At 45.6% G+C, this 22,400-nt stretch overlaps 1 protein-coding gene across 1 annotated transcript in view; it reads right to left on the reverse strand.

The window, feature by feature from the left end:
- Positions 1 to 267: 267 nt before the first annotated feature.
- LOC139689335 (transcription cofactor vestigial-like protein 2) overlaps positions 268 to 22,400 on the reverse strand; it is a 229,747-nt gene continuing 207,614 nt past the window's right edge. Inside the window, exon 5 of the mRNA XM_071586418.1 lies at positions 268 to 389. Within this exon, the coding sequence (XP_071442519.1) occupies positions 340 to 389 (50 nt within the window). The 3' untranslated portion in view covers positions 268 to 339. The remainder of the gene's footprint in view (positions 390 to 22,400) is intronic.

Raw genomic sequence — 22,400 nt, forward strand, 5'->3', positions numbered from 1 at the left:
CCTCACTCGGAGCGCTCTTTGCCGCACCACGTCTTTCATCACGTGCTCTTATATAATGTTCATATCGACTTAAATTCAATAACAATGTGCTGTAATGGTGGAACACACTATTCCTAAAAAGGGAACGGAACTTCTTAAGAGAAAGAGCGAATTCAGCTGGGAATCTTCAGTGGTTGGTAGGAGGGGTTCGGGAGGACAGAGTGTGTGTCTGGGGGGGGGGGGGAGCGGGGTTTGGTTCGCGGTGCGGGTGCTCTATCGCCTCCGGCAACTTCCTCCCCTCCCGCGCCCCTCCCCTCTGGGGTCCTCTTCGTCCTTCGAGGTGACCTCCTCCCAGCGGCCTCAGAACCAATAGAGTTCTTTCCCGGCCTCCTGCATGCTCGACTCGATGCCTGCGGGAGAGAAAGAGAGAGAGAGAGAGAGATATTAGCGGGTTCAAGGGGAGCCTCTCCGCCGCTTACTATGACTATTGATGTCTCATTCGTGACATTTTGGCCTCTGGGATTCAGCATGCTACATCATAATAAGCATTATAAACAATGATAACACGAACAAATAAAACCATTGCACTGCGACTGTAAAGACAGTTCAACTCTATGCATTTTTGTCACTCTCTATTTTCGGATTATTCAGGCTAGGGCAATCGTATGGACATTAAAATGAAAACTCAGTGGATCAATGAAAGTTGGCATTCGGTTTCGAATGTGATCCTCTCCTGACTATTTCGACCAGATTTCAATATTTGCTTAATATCGACCGAAATTATGATTACCTTAAATTAACAAAGTTTTACACTGTTGCATTTAGTGTACTATTGTCGTAATTTGGAATCTATCATTTTGTGCCTCTAATGAAAATTCTGTCTAGAAACTCTTCCTTTTGTTTTATGATTGATGCAGATAGGTTTAAAAGGACACGCATATAAATGGGACTCTAGATTCCCTCCCCAACTCCTGAGCGGGCACAGTTTCTTTGCTAGGGCAAGTAAAACGGATCCACCTGACTGTGATTCTGTTTGACCGATAACGCCACGACGGACACTTAGGTTATTGAAACTCTGGCTCAAATTCTTTGGCGTAACCCGAGATGTTTGGAACAATAAATATAGCGCTGCAAAGAGCCACCAGATTAATCAATATTGAACTATGTACGTGTATATACTAACTAACGACTATGTCCAGCTTCGCCGGACCAATCTATTCGCGCGGCTGTCCCTGGATATAATTCGTATTTTCGGCCTTTTATTAACCAGTGAGCAGTTTCTTCGCGACGGTGTGAGCACGCGATTTTACAGATGCTTTGGGAAAAATGCGATTCAACTTTGCCAGGCATGAAGGAAGTTCTAAGCTCTAAAAAATGAACTGATGCACTTGAAAAGTTAACTGTTCAGGAAATATTCCGAGATTATCGAATTATGCGGCAGGTGTTTAAAATGTCGGAAGGGCGTCTGCTTAGTTATCGCCGAAAATCATAATATACACTTGTCAATTATGATACATTAGCTGGATAAAAAAATACACGGATTCATTGTCGCTTCTCATTGAATGAATGAATTGAATTGCAAACTTCATCCCGAATGAAACAAATATTTTCATTTGTGTGCAAACAAAACTTTTTTCCAAATAATCAATTTTTTGAATCTAAATAATTTCCCGTGAAGTATATCCAATTTGGACCTAACCTATGTCGCCATCTTGCTCGTGACATTATCTTGAATTCTCTCCGCACAACGGTGATTCTTGCAAGAGCTTGTACACCCTTGCTGTACAAATTCTCGTGTCGGTGAGAGTGAAGGCGTAAAGAGCAGCAGCGGGTGTGCATTGAATTCTGTTTTAATCTCGGGAAAAGTGAAACTTGTGCAATGATTCAAGAGGTGTTCGGCATTGAATCTATGAGTCGGGAACGGTGTTTTCGTTGGCGCAACCGCTTCCAGTCTGGACAAACCTCGACCGATGAAGAACCGAGAAATGAACGACAAACGGCGCCCACGTCAACAATGAGAATAATTTAGAGCGCGCAGACCGTAGTTCAACTGTCAGGGAGATTGCCAATGAAGTCGACATTTTAGTTGGATCGTCTTTCACCTACTTGAAGAGCTGAAGGCTATTCCCAAAGAAGCGATCTAGGCGGAATTCAAAAGCTGAAAAACGTTGGGAGCGTGGTATTAGCAGCCAAGGGATGTATTTTGAAGGCGATAAGCATAATTAAAAGGACAATTAATTAAATCATGTATTTATTCAAACAGTCTCATCTTTTTTGAACAGACATTGTATCCGTCGACTTCGAACAAATTTCGACGTGGAAGACGCGGAAAGACGAAAACGGGTGTCCTCAGGAGAGCGGTGAACTGTGAATGTCGAAGGCGGTGCGGCATGGTGAGGTACGTCAATGCGGAATGAGAACAGGTGCGATCGATACTGCAGTCATAGTATCATTTTGTTACTTGTCATAGCAATCGTTTGGTAATTGTGGCAAAACCCGTAGCCATTGGGGAAATACTGATGCTTCTGGATTTAGTCTTCTTCGTATAATAAAGGCGAAATCGCTCGGGCGCAGTATTGCATTTTTGAGCTGAATATTCGTAACCGAAAGGCTATGAAACTTTATTTATAATTTTCAAAACGGTGGTTATCTAGAAAACTTATTGGTACGTGGATTAATAAACTGAAGTGATAAAATGGAGAAAAACGCGGCGCAACTCCTGAACATTCACAATTTCACAAGTCTGTTATTCTTGGAATCCTAGATGGTGGCGGCCATGAGTAGTCTCCGGTCTGAATGGCCGCTTGGGTAATTCCCGCTGGGGCGAATAAATAGTTTCGCGGAAAGAGCGAGCGAGGGCGCCGGGGCAACTCGGGAATGGGGCCGCACCGACAATGGCGTCGCACCCTGGCGGGGTCCTCGCGCATTGGTGCCCGCCACAATGGAGCACGGTGGGACTCATGCATTCATCCCCCCATTAATCTCCGCCCCCGCAACCTCCCCCTGCGCCCGCCCCCACAAAAGTGATAATGGAGAGAGAGGGGGATTACGTGGACGGGAACGGAATTCGGAGAATTCGGAGAGGAGGGCATCACGCATGGGGAGAGGGGGGCCGCGATGGGGTCCCTCCTCTTCCTTCCCCCGTCCGCCGCTACCCTTCGTTATCATATCCCCTTTCGTCATGCGAATTTATGATTCCCCACCCTCGATTCACTCGCCTCCCCCACCCGCCTCGCGGGGCCTTTGGGGAGTCTCCAGTCACGAATCACTCGGCGAGGAGATCGCATGTTGTCCTGGGGAGGAATGTTCCCGGGGCGAGGGCACGGGCGTCCTTCCGTGGGCGGGCGAGGAGAGTTTGACGGCGGCGAGTGCATCATCCCGGGCATGGGTGGATCGCCTCCATCGAGGGGGTGGGGGTAGAGGGGGCGGCTTCTCCTCGACATTTCATCAAGGTGGCTGGGACCAACGAATTTTCATTTTCATTAATCTTTTAAAAAAACAAGGTTTTGATCTATATGCGCGTACTTCGAACGTTATATATATAATCCATTATACCGTTTTATAATATTTATACATACATATATATTATGGTATATACCTATATGTATAAAAAAACCATAAAAAAAGTAATCGACCCGAAGGTCGGTTTGGTAGGTGATAGTAGAGTTCACCCAGTAATATATATATATATATATACAATGATGAGGACAGGGAACTCAGAGGTTTATGTATTATGTTTAAGGCATTGTGTAACTGCCATTATATTATCATTTTATTTTGTTATCATTGAATGTAAAAAAAAAAAAAAGTCTCTTTTGAAAAGAAAAGTAAAAAGGGAAAAAAAAGGATAAAAAGAAAAAAAAAATATAAATCCAATGGATAAAAGAAAACAATAAAAAAAAAAACAGAACAAAAGAGAAAAAAATATATATCCTGTATAACCAAAAATTAGACCAGAATCGTAAGTTAATTTTAAGTTTTTAGACTAGTAAATGTTTTTCCGTCCTGTTGACGAGTTTTTGGGCAAAATGTCTCGGCCCTTAGAATTAAGCTAATTTTAGTTCTTCCTTTAAGTTAAGGCCAATTGCCAACCCACTAGAGGTCTTTCTTTCAACTTCTCCTTCACTAACACTGGAAAGGTACACGTTCGCCATTTACACATTCGATCGCCATTGTTTCCCCTGTGCGAATTGCACAAACACTACCGCTGAAGGGGTGGACGTTGTCTCACCGAAGCAGCGATAAAAATGAGGGCAATAGCCCAGTCAATAGGGGGTCTGGTCTGGTCTCTGGTCAGGGAACTCAGAGATGAAAAGGGACCTGATGTAGAGTGGGACGTTGTGTTTTGCTGGGGGTCACAAATTGTTGAATTAGTAATTTTTTCCAACCAAAAACCTACTTTAACCGGTAGATTACCTAATAATAATAATGTTATATATACTGGGTCGCACCAAAAAGTGGTAGGACTGATTTTCTCTGGCGCGAGGGGGGAGATAAGGCGGACGCAGAAAAATAACGTAGAAAAGGAACATAACGTAGAGAAAGGTAGCTTAGGTCCAGGCATACTAGACGATGAGATAGAAAATCCACTAAGGGAGATGAGGTTAAATAAGGCCGTGGGGGTGGACAAACAGATATATTTATAAATTTATGTATTTATTCAATCATTTATTTTTATTTATTTATACAGGTATATGCACTAGATAATAGTTTGATAAAAAATGTCACTGTAAATATTTCAAATGCATTACCATTCGTAAAGTCGCGAATAAATGAGAGACTTAGAGACTAATACAAGTGTCATTAGACTAAGGAGTCCCCGTCATCTAAATTAGAGCACGTAAATATTAAATGTGCATTTCAATCATTGTTAGGGGTTGAAAACGTTTATCGAACAAGCTTGATTGGACTTTTTTGTTTTAGCGATCACTGTGGCTCGCTCTCCCAGGGGAAAACAAAGAATACTTTTTTAAAAATAGAGGCATTTGTGATGCAAAGTGAATTCAACAAAAAATTAATATGTATAGAACGATAGTGAGATAAGGTTTAATAGAATAATATAATAGAGATAGTGATAGAAGGGAAGACCATCTTGGAAAAAAGTAGGAGAAGGAGAGAAGCAAGTCGCGGAGAATCTGAATTCGAGGGGGGCCAGCCGGCTGAGGGGCCGCTCGCTCTAAGCAACCGAGGAGTTACAGTCCACCACGCGTGCGCCCTCTTCGACGGCGCTCTACGAAAGGAGGTAGTGTCTCGCCGCAGCGTGCAGCCGATAAATTTAACGATAAGCTGATTCGACAATCGACGGCACTTCCTTTAGACATTGAAATGGCACTGCAAATAACATGAAAACGACCAGTCCAAGCAAGAGCCTTGATCGCATCGCCCTCCAGTGCCCCCGCTTCAAGCGCGGGTTCCTCCTCCTATTGGTCCTCGAACGGAAAAAAAGACGACGGAAATCCCCTCTCCCGCCGCGGATACCGATGGGTTCCAGAAGAAGTGTTCGCGGGCATGGGGTGGTCGTAGAGTGGGGGGGCAGGTGGCCCCCTGGGGTGCGGAGAGAGCAATATTAATAAGGACAATAACAGGGCAAATAATAATGTCCCCCGGCGTCCCTACGACAATAATAGCATGGAATGCACGCACGTGGGTCCGGGAGGAAGGGGCAGGGAGGATATTCAGAGTGCCCCCCCCCCCCCCGAAACTCATCGGTGTTAAATCACATCACCCCTTCCCCCCCCCCCCCTACGCGTCCGTCCGTCCGATTGGATCCTCGGGCGGGCTCATTGTGGACTGGAATGGGCGTCAAATGGTCCCCTCCACTTCCGCTCGGGTGGGGCCGCGGATGGGGGACGAGATCACACAGTACAAGGGGTTAACCCCCCCCCTCCGCCCGCCCCACCATCCATCAAACGTGCTGGCAATTAAGCGGAGCGGGGGTGGAGGGCCCCCGCCGCCTCTCCTCTCTCTCTCCCGGCGAAAGGGGACGAAAGCGGCGTGCGGAACCCCCCCCCCCATGGCCTTCCCTCGAACCACTGCCGACTTCGGGACGCCCTCATCATTGGTCCCCGCCTCTCGCAACACCCTCCTCGTTCAAGGGAGTAGTGACATTAATGTCCCTCCCACCCACGACCCGTGTCCGCCAACGTTTTCATAAATCCCTCCAAGCTCCATTGCGGAAAGTTTAATGCGAACCGTAATGCTGTCCATTGCTACGAATGTTTCCATTACCTATACATCCCGGGCCCCAAAATTCATTTCGCACATGCGCAACAAAGCGCGGCACACCAGGCACGGAGAGATGCTTTTATTTCAATGAGTGGTTTATTGTAAAGAACATATATTCAGAAAAAAACCCAACATAGGATCCTACAATAATAATAATAATAACGACAACAACAATAGGGAAAGCGGCAGGCATGTCAAGTGCCCGTCAACATTACGGGCCTCGTCCTGTCACTCACTAGACGTAATCCATTAAACATCACCGAATTCAAGAAATGCAGCTATCTGAAAATAGAACTTCCACTTGTTGAGCCTGGTCTTTCTTATTTCACCAATAATGCTGAATTCGCGCGATTCGATTGAATTTAACAATTTAAACAAATAAGCAGCGTGTATTATGAGGGTGAACAGAAACTTTGCACTTCCACGATAAAGATTTAATATTTCACGACAGTGGTTTCGATGCTGCGAAGCATCATCACCTGATGATAATGAATCGATACCATGAAATGTCGTCTTATAAATAGTGGAAATGGTCATGAAATATTAAATCTTTTTTGTGGAAGTGTAGCGTTTCTTTTTAACCCTCATCAAGAAGGATTTCCACAAAGTCAATCCTGAAACTGTTATGATTAAGCAGCCTGTAGTCATATAATAAGATAACAAACTTTCAAAACCGTATGAACTTGGTTTTTTTGCAGGATGAATAGAGCGCATCATTTATCATAGGAAAAGATTGTTTGATGAGGTGGGGGACTACGGTTTAGGAACGAGGAATGACCGCGGGGAGAGAGCAATTGAGTTCTGCAGGAGACAGGGGTTAGTCATCACCAACATTTGGTTTAGACACCACAATAGACGCAGGTATACATGGAAAATGCCAGGTGACTCGGGAAGATATCAGCTAGATTATATCCTGATTATACACAGGTTTAGGTACAGTGTGATAAATTCGCACAGCTTCCCGGGAGCGGATGCGGACTCTGACCACAATTTAGTTGTTATGAAATGTAGCCTCCGTTTCAAAAAGATAAGGCAGGGGCGGCGAGTTAGAAATGGAATGTAGAAGCATTAAATTGTTTGAAAAGGAGGGAATACAAACAGGCGGTAGAGGAGGTCATGGAGGATGGGAAAGAGCTAAGTACTATCGAAGAAAAATGAAGAAGTATAAAGAAAGGGTTGTCTAAAGCCGCAAAAGACACTATTGGAACCGTTAACGCTAAAAGGACTAGAAAACCATGGATCACGGGTGACATGATTACAAAGATGGATGAGCGGCGATAATGGAAGAATGTAAATACAGAGTTAGGCAAAATGAAATACAAAGAATTGAAAAAAAAATTGAGGCGGGCAACAAATAAAACAAAAGAAGCATGGTGGAAGACGCAGTGCGAGGATATGGAAAGTTTGCAGAGGAAGGGTGAAATCGGTTCGCTGTACAGCAAAGTTAAGTTGTTATCGGGAAGTAAGAAAGGAAGATCTATGCTAACAGTTAGAGATAATGCGGGTAAGGTAATAGTTGACGCAGGAAAGATCCAAGGGAGATCGAAGTAATATATAGAAGAACTGTATAGTAATAACTTAGACCAACAAAGTTAGGCATAGAAAAGGAACATGACGTAGAGGAAGACAGCTTAGGTCGAGGCATACTAGACAATGAGATAGAAAGGGCATTAAGGGAGATGAAACTGAATAAGGCCGCAGGGGTGGATAACATTCCCGCGGAACTTTTGAAATATTTAGGAAAATGTGGGAGGAAGAGGCTATATGGGCTAATTCGTAGTACCTATGAGGAAGGAAACTGGCCGGAAGACTTCGTGAGATCAGTTTTAGTTCATATTCCGAAAAAGGTAAAGGCTACATCATGTGAGGACTAAAGGGCAATAAGTTTGATATTCCACGAAGGTAATGTTATTCTCAGGGTCATAAACAAAAAGATAAAGAATAGGGAAAATGATTACTCAGGGGATGATCAGTTTGGGTTTAGGAAGGGTAGAAATACGCGTGATGCCATTACAGTAATGAGATTATTAATCGAGAGGAATATAGAACTCAACCAGGAGGTACTTGCCTGTTTCGTAGATTTCGAAAAAGCGTTTGATGGAGTCAATTGGGAAAAACTAATGAGTATATTACAGAAAATAGGAATAGGTTGGAGGGAAAGGAGGCTAATCCACAACCTGTACATGTCTCAGACGGCACAGTTACGAGTGGGGAACGGGGAGTCCGGTTGGGCAGTGGTAGAAAGAGGTGTAAGGCAGAGTTGCCCATTATCACCGTTGCTGTTCAACCAGTATGTAGAGGAAATGATTAAAGAGGCATGGGAAAAACTGGAGGTAGGAATGAAAGCGGGCGGGGAATTCGTAAAATCATTTAGGTTCGCTGATGATCAAGCTTTAGTTTTTCAGTCAGCCAAGGGGTTGCAAGCATTGCTGAGTGAATTGGAAATTCAGTGCGACAGGTATGGGATGACAATCAATATTAATAAAACAAAGGTTATGCGATTTTCTTGAAAGAAAAAGGGTAAGCTAAACATTAAAATAGGAGGACAAAAACTAGAGCAAGTAGAACAGTTTACGTATCTCGGCAGTGTTTTGGACCGACGCCGTCAAAGTAGTAGGGATGTAAGGGGAAGAATTGCGCTAGGCAAAGAGGCTTTCACAAGGAGGGAGTTGATGACAGGGACGTTGAGTAAGGATGTTAAGAAAAGACTCGTAAAAACTGTAATTTGGAGCGTAGCTATGTACGGCGCGGAAACGTGGTCATTGAAGCAGGAGGATAGACGTAGACTGGAGGCTTTTGAAATGTGGGTGTGGAGAAGAATGGAGAAGGTGAAATGGACAGAGAAGAAAACAAACGAGGAAGTACTTGGTATGGTGGGTGAAGAGAGGGGTTTGTTGGGAGAAATCCTATGGAGGCAGACAAAGTGGATGAAGGGGGTATTGTCGGGCAGTGGAATGCTCAAATCATATTGATTGGCAATGGGAGGTTGAAGACTTTAATTGAGGGGAGAATGTTAGGCAAACGAGGAAAGGGAAGGAACAGGATAGGGATGTTGGACGGGATGAAGGGAGGAAGAAAGTACTCAGAGATGAAGAGGGACCTGATGTAGAGTAGGATGTTGTGTTTATCTAGGGGTCACAAATTATTTAATGAGTAATTATGTCCATCCAAAAACCTACCTTAACCGGTAGATCACCTAATAATAATAATAATATATATATACACGCACACATGTACACTCGAGGGCGATTCGAAATATAAGATCTCCTATTTTTTGTATAAAAAATCAAATTTATTCTTAACTTTGCCTCCATCTTTGGAAAGGTTGAGTATTTAGCTATAATTCTACATAGTCGCCTTGACGATCAATCACTTTATGCATCCTTTGCATGCTGCTGGAGGGGGAGGTATAATAGTAGCTCCACGCATTGGTTATGGGTAGAAGGTAGACGTATTATAACCCGAAAATAGTGATTTTTTTGTGTGAAAAACGTCGAGATTGTTAGTCATTTTTATCGTTTACTGGGGGGAAACTTTCTTTTTCTAAATGAAATGTGAATGGACATTGTAAATTTATTGTCAGGATTTCCGCCAAATATATTAAATCATAAAAATCTAATTGATAAAATTTCATTTTGAATAGACTAAATGATAAATGAAAAAGAAACACTTTGTTCCAATCCACCACTTTATTACAGGTACGACTAGTTTCGACGCTACGGCGTCATCCTCAGGTACCTCATTTTCATTTATTAAAATGAACTTCCACTAAGTTGAGGCTGAAACTATTGAACTAAGACTAAATGATTATGAATAGCCAAATTGATGCATCAGAGAGGTGACATTTTTATATGCACCGTGAACAATTAATTCTTTTATTTACTGTGATTTGGACTTTAATTCATTTTTCTATTTCTGAGCCAGAAGCGTGAAACTGTTTTATTTGCTCTGCGTTCTTTAGTTTTCATTTTACTGTAATAATTTACGGCAACCGCAGGCCATATCAAGGCAAAGGTTTCGCAAGTTACATTATAGCCTAATGCATAACAACCCATTTGGGCAGGGAAGCACTTTGACGATGCGGAGCGTCGGTTCGTTGCCTTTCGCAGTCGTATGGTGGATTTGGGGAACGGTGAATGCGTAAAGCCGGCCCAGATGCCCATCACTACCAAACTTATTTTAACCCGGAGGATCATACTTATATGAGATATTGAGGAATATTTCAGTACATGATATCGATGCAACAATTTCAGAGTGTAAAAATCATTCGCCTTGACCGGGACGAATGATTTCTACACTCTGAATTTGTTGCATTGAAATGTATATTAACGGATGAATCCGTTAAAAGTCAGTGTCGCGGCATCTCCCGCAGTTTCTTTGGAATTTTACGTGCTATTGATTAAGGAAGACCAAAAGTCGAAATAATAAATATTGGCCGAGGTGGTAGTTGGATGAAATGACCAACAAATGCCGGCAGAGAGCATTGTTTGTGGCTTCAAAAATCGTCTCCATGGCTGCGGAAGGAAACATGCGACCAGCATTTGTGTTCTCAAACCAATTGGCTACCCCATTCTTTCTGCCGACCCCCCCTCTTTCAACCTTTGAAAGCCCTGGAGAAGGGCGGTCGCTTGGAAGGGCCGGGGCTGAGTGTCATTCGATTTTGCCGCGCGGCGTCGCGAGAAGGAAGCCAAACGGGGCACAGGGGAGTGGCTCCGTGCTCCCGACCGCCGTGCCCCCAACGCTCGGGGGTGGGTGCATTCGTGGAGAGACACTAGGAATCGCCTCTCGGGTCTTTCTTTGTAATCCTCAGATCAATCGCATTCTCTTTTAAAAATCGCTAACACGGTGGTTAGGAAATGGAGTGTAGAAACGTTAAATGGATTGACAAGGAAGGAGTGCCTGCAGGCTGCAGAGGAAATCATGGAGGACGGTAAAGAGCTAAGTACTATCGAAGAAAAATGGGAAAGTATCAAGAAAGGGTTGTCTAAAGCAGCAAAAGACACTATTGGAACAGTTAACGTGAAAAGGACTAGGAAACCATGGATCACGGATAAGATGATTGCAAAGATGGATGAGAGGAGAAAATGGAGAATGTAAACACAGAGTTAGGCAAAATTAGGTACAAAGAGTTAAATAATAAATTGAGACGGGTAACAAATAAAGCAAAAGAAGCATGGCGGAAGACGCAGTGCGAGGACATGGAAAGTCTGCAGAGGAAGAAGGACATTGGTTTGCAGTACAGGAAAGTTAAATCTTTATCGGGAAGTAAGAAAGGAAGATCTATGCTAACATTTAGAGATAAGACGGGTAAGATAATAGTTGACACAGGAATGTTCAAAGAGAGATGGAAAGAATATATAGAAGAACCGTATGGTAAAGAACTTAGATCAAAAAAGTTAGACGTAGAAAAGGAACATGACGTAGAGAAAGATAGCTTAGGTTCAGGCATACTCGACGATAAGATAGAAAGGGCATTAAGGGAGATGAAACTAATCAAGGCCGTGGGGGTGGATTACATTCCCGCTGAACTATTAAAATTTTGGGAAAATGCTGGAGGAAGAGGCTATATGGGCTGATTCGTAGTATCTATTAGGAAGGAATCTGGCCGGAAGACTTTGTGAGGCCAGTGTTAGTTACTATTCCGGAAAAGGTGAAGGCTTCATCATGTGAGAACTACAGGACAATAAGTTTGATATCCCTAGCAGCTTAAGTTAATCTCAGGATCATCAACAAAAAGATAGAGTAGGGCTTGAGATCAGTTTGGGTTTAGAAAGGGGGGAGGAACACGTGATGCCAGTGCAGTAATGAGGTCCTTAATCGCGACGAATATAGAGTACAACCAAGAAGTATTTGCCTACTTCGTAGATTTCGAAAAAGCGTTTGATAGAGTGAATTGGGTAAAACTAATGAGTATACTGCAGAAAATAGGAATAGGTTGGAGGGAACGGAGGCTAATCCACAACCTGTACATGTCTCAGACTGCTCAGGTTCGGGTGGGGAACGGGGAGTCCGGATGGGCAGTGGTAGAAAGAGGTGTAAGGCAGAGTTGCCCATTATCACCGTTGCTGTTCATCCCGTATGTAGAGGAAATGATTAAAGAGGCATAGGAAGAACTGGAGGTAGGAATGAAAGTGGGCGGGGAATTCGTAAAATCAGTTAGGTTTGCTGATGATCAAGCTTTAGTTTGTCAGTCAGCCAAGGGGTTGCAAGCATTGCTGAGTGAATTGGAAATTCAGGGCGACAGGTATGGGATGAGAATCAATATTAATAAAACAAAGGTTATGCGATTTTCTAGAAAGAAAAAGGGTAAGCTAAACATTAAAATAGGAGGGCAAAAACTAGAGCAGTTAGAACAGTTTACGTATCTGGGAAGTTTTTTGGACCAACACGGTCAAAGTAGTAGGGATGTAAGGGGAAGAATTGCGCTAGGCAAAGAGGCTTTCACAAGGAGGAGGGAGTTAATGACAGGGACGTTGAGTAAGGATGTTAAGGAAAGACTCGTAATAACTTTAATATGGAGCGTAGCTATGTACGGCGCGGAAACGTGGTCAGTGAAGCAGGAGGATATATGTAGATTGGAGGCTTTTGAAATGTGGGTGTGGAGAAGAATGGAGAAGGTGAAATGGACAGAGAAGAAAACAAATCAGGAAGTACTTGATATGGTGGGCGAGGACGGGGCTTTGTTGGGAGAAATCCTATGGAGGCAGACAAAGTGGATGAAGGGGGTATTGTCGGGCAGTGGAATGCTCAAATCATATTGATTGGCAATGGGAGGTTGAAGACTTTAATTGAGGGGAGAATGTTAGGCAAACGAGGAAAGGGAAGGAACAGGATAGGGATGTTGGACGGGATGAAGTGAGGTAGAAAGTACTCAGAGATGAAGAGGGATCTGATGTAGAATAGTATTTATTTGGTAGTTGTGTCCATCCAAAAACCTACCTTAACCGGTAGATTACTTTATAATAATATTTTAATAGGTGAACCTGGCAGTATTTTTACCCAAACGGCAAAAATAACCCTTTCATCTAACTTCGACTCTGGTAAACTTCTCCTCTCCTGGAGTCAAATGGCGAATGGAATCTGCTCCCTCTCCTTGGGGCCGATCATTAGACGGGCCCTTGGCGGGGAAGGGAGGGAGAAGGCAGAGACAAAGCGGAATGAGGACGTGAGCTTCGAAATTTCATCGCTTACTTGAATGGAACGGTGGAGTTGGCAATGAAGTCCGACCGAATCTCGGCTTATTTAGGCGATTCAAAGCGTAATTCATGCCATTCGCGAGAGTTTCCCCCTATACTCTTAACCCCCCCCCCTCCCCCACTAAAACTCTCTAGCTCTCTTCGCACCCGACCTTCGCCGACCCCCACGCGACGCGTGGAGGAACTGTGGAGCTCATCGGAGCCGAGAGGGAACCCGCGAATTGGGATGGAGGTGAATGAATGTCTGTGGGAATGACTCGGTCGAGTGATTTGTAGGCGATCGGATTCGATCTTTAAATGGCCCAATAGATTTGTTTTGAACCGAATGTTTTAGTCATTTGCCTCCTCCCCTTCTCCCCGTCAATGGCGCAGGACGAGAGCAGACAATTGAAAGCGTGACTCGGTGGGCTCCTAGGGCGGAGTCGTCCTCCCGGTGGCGCCACCAATCGCCCCGGAAGAAAGCGAGACCGCATCTACTATCGGCGCGAAATACTCGCGGGGAATATTTTGCCTTTGTATTGACATGCCATTTCCGAGCGTCCCATCGTCAATTTCAAATTAAATTCATGTCTTCTGTTCAATGTCCTTGCTTATGTATTTCATAATGTCGGCGCTAAGTGACGGTCCTAGATCAAATTGTGCATTGAGTAGGATTTTCCGTAAAATGCCTTATGAGAAGGGCACCGCAAGTTTCCCTGCCAACCCTTCGCACGCCGTTCGATAAGCGCGCGAGGGAACATTGCATCGGAGCGTTGTCTGACACGGCAGTCTCCTTCTTTCTCCTCTTTTCCCAGCAATGTTTCGTTGACTGGATCACATCTCTGGAGCTCATCCAGGCTGTCAACTTTGGAACGCCGTTCGTTCCCGTGGATTAGCTTTCGGGGGGGCGAGTGTCCGTCCAAAGGAAGCTGAGCAGTTACTAGTAGTCGCCGAGAAGTAGCGGTGGAGAGTTTACTGATTTATTCTATAATGTATCTGTTTTCACAATTTTCTTCCCTAAAACTCATGGCTGCCTGGCCAGGTTATAAGATAAGCGCAGCCGAAAGTCTGATCTGAGAAAATAAGTGGTTTGGGCTAGGAAATACTTTAGTAACTCACCTGGAGTGCTACGGTTTCCAAGAACGTTAAATAAATTGTATCTAACTTTTATTAGATCCAATGAGATTTAAGAATCATATCCTTTAAGACGACAACTTTCTTCGGTGAAAGTTGAGGCACGCCAGAAATCTGAAGAACCAAAAACTCCTGAAATCTCCCGGCGCTCATGGGAGAGTTGGCAGCCCTGAGTCGCATTTTAACGCTAGGTGTCGCCGCAGGGGGTTAAATTCACGGTCGGTGTCGACCGGTCTCGTCAATGGGCAGTATTTCTCCATCGAGAATAAAGGAAAAGATGACCACGCCCAGTATTTTGAGTCTCCAGCCATAGAAGTGGCGGTTGTGGTGTGGGAACTTAAAAACTCTGAAAGCGACGTCTCTCGCCGTCCAATCGGCCGTCTGCCTCGACGCGCAACGGGGGACACTCTCTCGCGGGCGAGGCGAGGCGTCGTGCTTGGCGGTCGGCGGACGCCCTTCGCTCGGGTTTTGGTTTGTCGAGTGATATGCACGCGAAGAGCCCCGTCACGCGCACGTGGCATTTAATAGTGTAACTTACTCGTGTTCGGATCGTCATAATTTTAGAGCGAAGAAGATACACTCGAAAGGGCGCAATCACTTGGTCGTCGCCCTATCGCAATCGACATGGAGGGGCCGAGGTGCTGACTTAATTGCAGACGGGCGCACCTGTGCATGAGTCACGCCGGGAGGGAGGGCCGTTCCTTCGCACCCTTCAATCCGGTGCGCGATTCCGAAGCGCGGATTCCGACGCCCCCCCCCCCCACAATGGCGGTGCGCGCCCACCCCTCCCCACGGTTCCCTCCCTCTCAGGGGGACGATTCGCTGAATGCGCGGAGGGACGCAGAACGTGCTACGCTGCTTTCTTTCCGTTTCCTGCGTCACCCCTGACCCCGTGCCGTGTCTCTTGGGGATGTGATGCCTTCGCTGCTGGTCGCGGGAGGTTCTCAACCACGTCTTTTTCGGACACCAGCAGCAGGCAGATCGTGGGCCTCTATCTCTCTCTCCACCCCTTTGGGGCTTGGTGCTCAGGAGGTCAAAGAGCGTTGCCCTCTTGAGCACCACGAGGACGGAGGCCTCGAGTTCGATGTCGCGTGCCACCCCTGGGCACCCCTCATATTCAGAAAATTTGCGGTTTTTCGGATCAGCACCAGATCTTTCTGGGAAACTGCTGACCCCCCTCATTGATATCCTGCCATAATTTGTCAATTTCACGCGCAGTGTGGGAGTGGCACGGCACCTCTGACCTATGCACGCGGAGCCTCCGGGTCGAATGTCGTGACTGGCAGCACCGCAGCGCACAATTATTGGGATCGCGGGTCTTGCCGCGGTCCAGATCCCCTGGTTCGCGATGGCGACACCGGGAATTGCGTCCTTTAGAACCCACACCGCGAAGTTTAAATGACGGAGACGTGAGAGCGTCCACAGTCCGTCATGAGTCTCTAAACTTCTTGGGAGACGTGAAGTGGGAGGAACCGGCTCGGGCTCTCTGGCCGAGCGAATTTGGCACCGCTTGGCACGGGAAAGTTATGGACCGGTTCGAAGACTTTTGATTGCTTTACTGGCGAGATACGTGCACATGTGTCCGATTTAAACGACCTCCAACATACCCGATTAATGGAACGGCTAAGGTTTGCTACCTTTACTCTTTCATCGAACCAAAGTGTGCCCCGTCTCCTTTTGAAGAAGTGTGTGTGGTGTCATTTCGGGGTTTACGGCTGGACCTCGGTGCTTGGAGTCACGAAGATGAGCGCCGTTCGAACTGCTGCTGCGGTTCCGTAATGGAGCCTCACTGGATACTCGCTCTGAGGAGCTTCCGCGGGCGAACGATTGGAACACTACGCTCTGGCCCCAAGGAGTGTTCCATTTGCATTGCAATCGAATTCAGATATTTGGGATACGAAGACACTGGAATGAAATTGTCAACGAAAAACGTATTTGTGTATTGTCGCTATTAGTGCCGGCACATCGCATTTAACCAAAATGGCTTTCTATTCCCTCACTCCATCTTGCTTCACGTGCGTCATCGACAATGTTGCTGCCTACGTGGCGAAACATTCCCACTTGAAGCACAGCGACTCATGCTGGATGTGTTCCGTAATAACCTCCACCAAAATAGGAAAATTGTTGGCAGGAGGAATTCATCGGATCTAAAAGAAACTATTCCATCCATCCAATCCCGAAGGTATGGTCAAGGCCTACCTTGTTTCAAATGTAAATTAGTCATTTTTACTCTGATTTACTCGGATAACCGGTCTAAATCCATTTATCAGACGGCCTCACCGAAGACGTTGATAATCGTCTCTCATTCCTAATATAATTTTCAATTATGCTTTCATGAAGTTCATTCGAATATCATCTTTGTTCTTTCATCGGTCGTTTTAGTGTGAGCAATATATCGCCCATGTATCGCCGTGATGATGCGAAACGCCCCGCGGTGAGACCCCGCACCAGCCACGCGCCCTGGAGTCATGCTAGCTGTTGCGAGCCAACCGCACTTTTTGTCACGGGAAAATGGATTCCAGAATCATTTGAACGTAAATATAACAGGAGCAGACAATGAATCGGGATGAAAGGGATTGACTGGGTTATGGGACTGGATTATCCATCCCTCCCTCCGATAGATCGGGGGGAGAGATGGATAGAGAGGAATAGATATGCAGAGGAGGGAAACCTGGCGATGGTTGGCCGCACTCGATGTCGCAGCCGTGGGCAGGTATGGGGTTGAGCGGCGCATCGCAAAGTGAACCGTCCAGCAGTATCGTGAGTCCCGTATTTGCGTCTTTCGTGCATCTGTTTGTGAAAAGGTGTTTTGTTCATCGGTCATTTAAAAATTCATTTAAAAAATCAACTGTGCTTTAATTAACTTTGGGTGGACAAATTTGGACTCACTCGGTATAAAAGATGCCGCGGCGATGAATAACTATAATGCACGTGCCGATACCTACGTACATATTGGTACAATTCCCTACGTAAATATTTCATAATTCTTATTCGCAGAATGTCAAAGAAATCGGTATTGAGATTTAAGTCGCATTAACGTCGTGATTGGTTTAGGAATAGCCGAGGGGCCGCGTGACCCATTGGCTGGTCCCTGGTGGTGTTCACGTCGTCATCGCTTCAGGAATGATTTCCTGAAATGCTCTTCGCGCGTCGCGGGATTTGCTCACGGCCGTAAATTGAGCGTGGCGTCGCGTCGAGCGCCCCCAGGGGCCCAGGATCCGCTCAATGCAGACACACCACGCGTGTTTGTTTTTTGTCGATGAGGCCGAAGCGAGACGAAGCGAATGCTGGCTGGCAAAATGTTCGGATGGGATTTGTGGACCTCAGTCTACAGCCACTTCCGAGGCATACAAAACCACCCCCCCCCCCCGTTGTTTGGGTGACCACTCCGCTTAGCAACGGCCCTCCCCCGCACCCCTCTCGAGGGCCACCGACCCCCAGCCCCGCATCAAAGGAAAACACTCAAAAAGAGGAGGGCGCCGACCCCCCCGCCCCCCTTCCGCCACGCACCCCGACCCCTCGTCTCTCCGCCCCCCCAAACTGAGACCCCCCCGAACGCCTCCCTCAAACCCTTGCGCGCCCCTCCCAACCCGGAATGACACCACATAATAGCTTCTCTCAAGCGTTTGATGCGAAATATATTAGGTTCTCGCTCCCCATGCCGGCGGTCGGCGCAACGGGGGGGGGGCGGGGGCGGGACGTGAAAAGGAGGGGGAGGGAGGGAATGGGGGAGGGGATGATGGAAGGGCCGTCCCGCGCGACGGGAGTGGCCGCGGGAGCTTGGTGCGCGCGTTGGCATGGATTAGTGCGCCATACTGCGCATGCGACTCCTCCGGTGATGACCGCCGCGGAGGACATTTCCGAGTTCCTCCGCCTCTCCCGTCACCCTTCCAGGGGGTTCGATGCCTCCTCCGCCCTCAAGACTTTCGGCTCGGGGATATTTCGATATTGCTTGCTGTGCATGCGAGTGGAAATTTCTGTGAGTTTCGCTGCTGTGCATTCGTTCATTCGAACTGGTGTCGTGCGTCCCCTATTTCAGGGGTTTCTCTCGAACACTGGCCTCTCGGGAAAAACGGGGGTCACGGATGAAGTTGCCAATAAACGCAGCAATGTCCTTGGATATTGTAGTTACTAGTGTGTTCACGGTGTGGTTGGCCACGCTCTTTTTTTGAGCTCAATGTAACTCACAAACTATCAAGGCCCATGACTGTGAATGCTGTACATCGTATTAATGACGGCTTTCAATAAAGAGGGACATTAAATTGTCATTTGCATTATTTTACGCAATTTATTATGCGTAGAAATTTTGTCTGATGCGTTATTGTAAGCCTGTCATGTAATGCATAGGTTTCGTTGATATGACCCCGGTATTGTGACAGCGGTCTCCGTTGCCCTTTGAAACATCTTCAGATTGCCTACGACTGCATCTGGTGGGGAAAACGCTTTTGACGGAATTCCTTCACATTGAGGAACGGGCAAAAGTCTCGCAGGACAAGGGCTGCAATATGGAAATCATGAGGAACACACTTCTTCACTTATTCGGATCACTTTTATTCCTGCTTTACACTGACGACATGGACTCCGCAGTCACTTGTAATATACGTTTGTTTGCCGACGTTGCAGTGATTTACCGTGAAATCCGTAATCCTGAGAACGCAGCAGCATTTTCAGTTGGCCTTAATGTTGTAAAATGATGATGCAACTCTTGCCAATTAGAATTAAACTTTATAAAGTGCGTAGTGATGAATTTTTGGAAAAAGAGCAATTCTCTCCAGAACGCCTTCTGTATCGGGAACACCGAAATGGAATGCGTAGACTCAATTAAATACCTAGGCGTTACCCTCACTCACGACCTCTCCTGGGTGAAACTCAATATGTGCTCAATATGTGAACAAGCTAATCAAAAACTAGGATTTATTAGAAGAGTGCTGGGTAAATGTGACTAATTGATGAAAGAGAAATATTATCATTCGCTCGTTAGGCCTCATTTAGAATATGCTGCAAGTATCCTCACGAATTTGGATTGATTGTCGACTTGGATCGCGTGCAGCGTAGGGAAGCTAGATTTGTAAAACATTGTTATGCTAAACTTGGAAGCGTATCCAAAATATTAGAGAAGCTAGTTTGGGAATCACTCATGGACGCCAATTTTGGTGAAATTATTAATTGTATTTCTTGCATAAATTATCAGGATATCTCGTTAACATTAATGCTAAAAACGCATAATTACCACCATCGTACTACGGTAGGAGAGGTCATGTTAATAAAATTAGACGGATGAAGTGCAAAACAGATAGATTGAAGATGCCATTTTTTCCACGAACAATAAGGGATACGAATGACCGCTGTAGGTGGGAAAGTGCATCCGGTGAGAGTTAGTTTGGTGTGTATTCACCACCTGCCATACATTTTAGCTATGGCTTGAAGGGTATATAAAACAAACGAATAATAAATTAAGTAAAAATCTATCCTCGCGAGATAGTCAGCAGCAACAATGCGACATGTGGTCGTGTCATGGTTCAGCATCCAGCCTTTTTGATTTGAAATACCTCCTTTTGCGACTTTGATGACCTAGGAGAATTTCCGGCACATCCCTAGAGTATTCTTCATTTACAGTTGCGTTTGCTGGGAATAAATGCTAATCCTTTACTCCCTATATGCTATGAAGTAGGTAGCGGTAGTCCAGGGGGTAGAGTGTTGGACTACTGACCCGGGTTCGATTCCCAGGCAAGGCACTCTGGGCACCTGCAGCTCCACCCAAGCTAAAGTGATTTTTCGGATACTAGGTCTTCCTGGGAAAACCATAACCGGCACGGGGAAAGGAACTGGCCCCCCTTCCCTGATGTGGGAATTTCACACGCCGTATAGGGCTTAGTACTGGGTGAACTCTACCATCACCTACTAAACCGATCTTCGGGTTGATTAATGTGCTTATGGTTTATATATACATATATATATATATATATATATATATATATATATATATATATAACATTAAATGCCCTCCCCGGACTACAACATTGACGTGGTGGAAGGGCTTGTGCGTTCCGATGACCCCTAGAGCTGTGCTGGCGGGAGTAATAATATTTGCTCCTGGTTGGGTCACCCATGCCAGATAGGTCGAAGGTTAGGAGCCAGACGAAAGGTAATCCACGCAGCGTCTGTTCCTCAGTGAGGCGACTGCAATGGCGTCGGACCCCAGTGGGGCGGCCAGTAAGTGATGGTGTCACGTTAAAAACACTGTTGAAGAAGGCAACGGGAAACCACCTCAATTATCATTCCGAAGATAAAATTGATGATCACTAAAGAGATTTTGAGTCCTGGAAACTACGGGGGAGGCTCGGACCAATCGGCCGTGTGTCGTGCCCGGCAGCGGGGGAGGCAAGGCTTCTGCGGTTGTCATCCCACGAAACCCTTGTAAGAGAAAACCAGCTGCATCAGAACGTGGAATGTTAGGACAATGATGAGGACAGGGAAATTGGAGAATGTTAAGCGAGAGATAGAAAGGGGAAAAATTGATATTTTAGGTCTATGCGAGGGAGATGGAAAGATAGCGGGGATTACTGGACTGATAGAATAATATACAGCAGCGGGGACGAGAGCCCACGAGGGGTTGACATAGTATTAAATGAAGAGGTAGGAAAAAGCCTAGTCAACATAGAACTGGTAACGGATAGTTTATTACTTGTAGAGATAAAAGCAGAACCGACGAACTTGGTTAAATTTCAGGTATACATACCACCAAGCAACCATAAGGAAGAAGACGTCGATAGGATATACGATCAATTAGAGGACATAATCGCGTGTGTTCCCGCAAGGAAATATTTGATAGTGATGGGGGACTGGAATGGGACAGTAGGCGAAGGAAGAGATGGCGATGAGGAGGGGGACCACAGTTTAGGCACGAGGAATGACCGCGGGCAGAAAGCAGTTGAGTTCTGCAGGAGACAGGGGTTAGTCATCACCAACACTTGGTTTAGACATTAAAAAAGACGCAGGTATAAATGAAAAATTCCAGGTGACTCTGAAAGGTATCAGCTAGATTATATCCTGGTTAGACACAGGTTTAGAAACTGTGATAAATTCGCACAGCTTCCCGGGAGCGGATGGAGACTCTGACCACTATATAGTTGTCATGAAATGTAGCGTCCGTTCCATAAAGATTAGGCAGGGGCGGCGAGTTAGAAATGGAATGTAGAAGCATTAAATGGTTTGAAAAGGAAGGAGTACAAACAGGCGGTAGAGGAGGTCATGGAGGATGGGAAAGAGCTAAGTACTATCGAAGAAAAATGGGAAAGGATCAAGAGAGGGTTATCGAAAGCCGCAAGAGACACTATTGGAACTGTTACCGCTACAAGGACTAGGAAACCATGGATCACGGATGAGATGATTACAAAGATGGATGAGCGGAGAAAATGGAAGAATGTAAATACAGAGTTAGGCAAAATGAAATACAAAGAATTGAAAAAAAAATTGAGGCGGGCAACAAATAAAGCAAAAGGAGCATGGTGGAAGACGCAGTGCGAGGATATGTACAGCAAAGTTAAATCTTTATCAGGAAGTAAGAAAGGAAGATAAATGATAGCAGTTAGAGATAAGGCGGGTAAGATAATACTTGACGCAGGAAAGATCCAAGAAAGATGGAAGGAATGGACCAACATAGTTAGAATGGACCAACATAGATAAAATAAATAAATAGATAAAATTGACCAACATAGTTAGACATAGAAAAGGAACATGACGTAGAGGAAGATAGCTTGCGTCCAGCCATACTCGACGATGAGATAGAAAGGGCATTAAGGAAGATGAAAATGAATAAGGCCGTGGGGGTGGATATCATTCCCGCGGAAGTATTGAAATGTTCAGGAAAATGTGGGAGGGAAAGGC

This window comes from Hetaerina americana, unplaced genomic scaffold (assembly GCF_022747635.1).
Source record: "Hetaerina americana unplaced genomic scaffold, ioHetAmer1.1.p SCAF_22, whole genome shotgun sequence".
NCBI classification, from domain to species: Eukaryota; Metazoa; Arthropoda; class Insecta; order Odonata; family Calopterygidae; genus Hetaerina; species Hetaerina americana.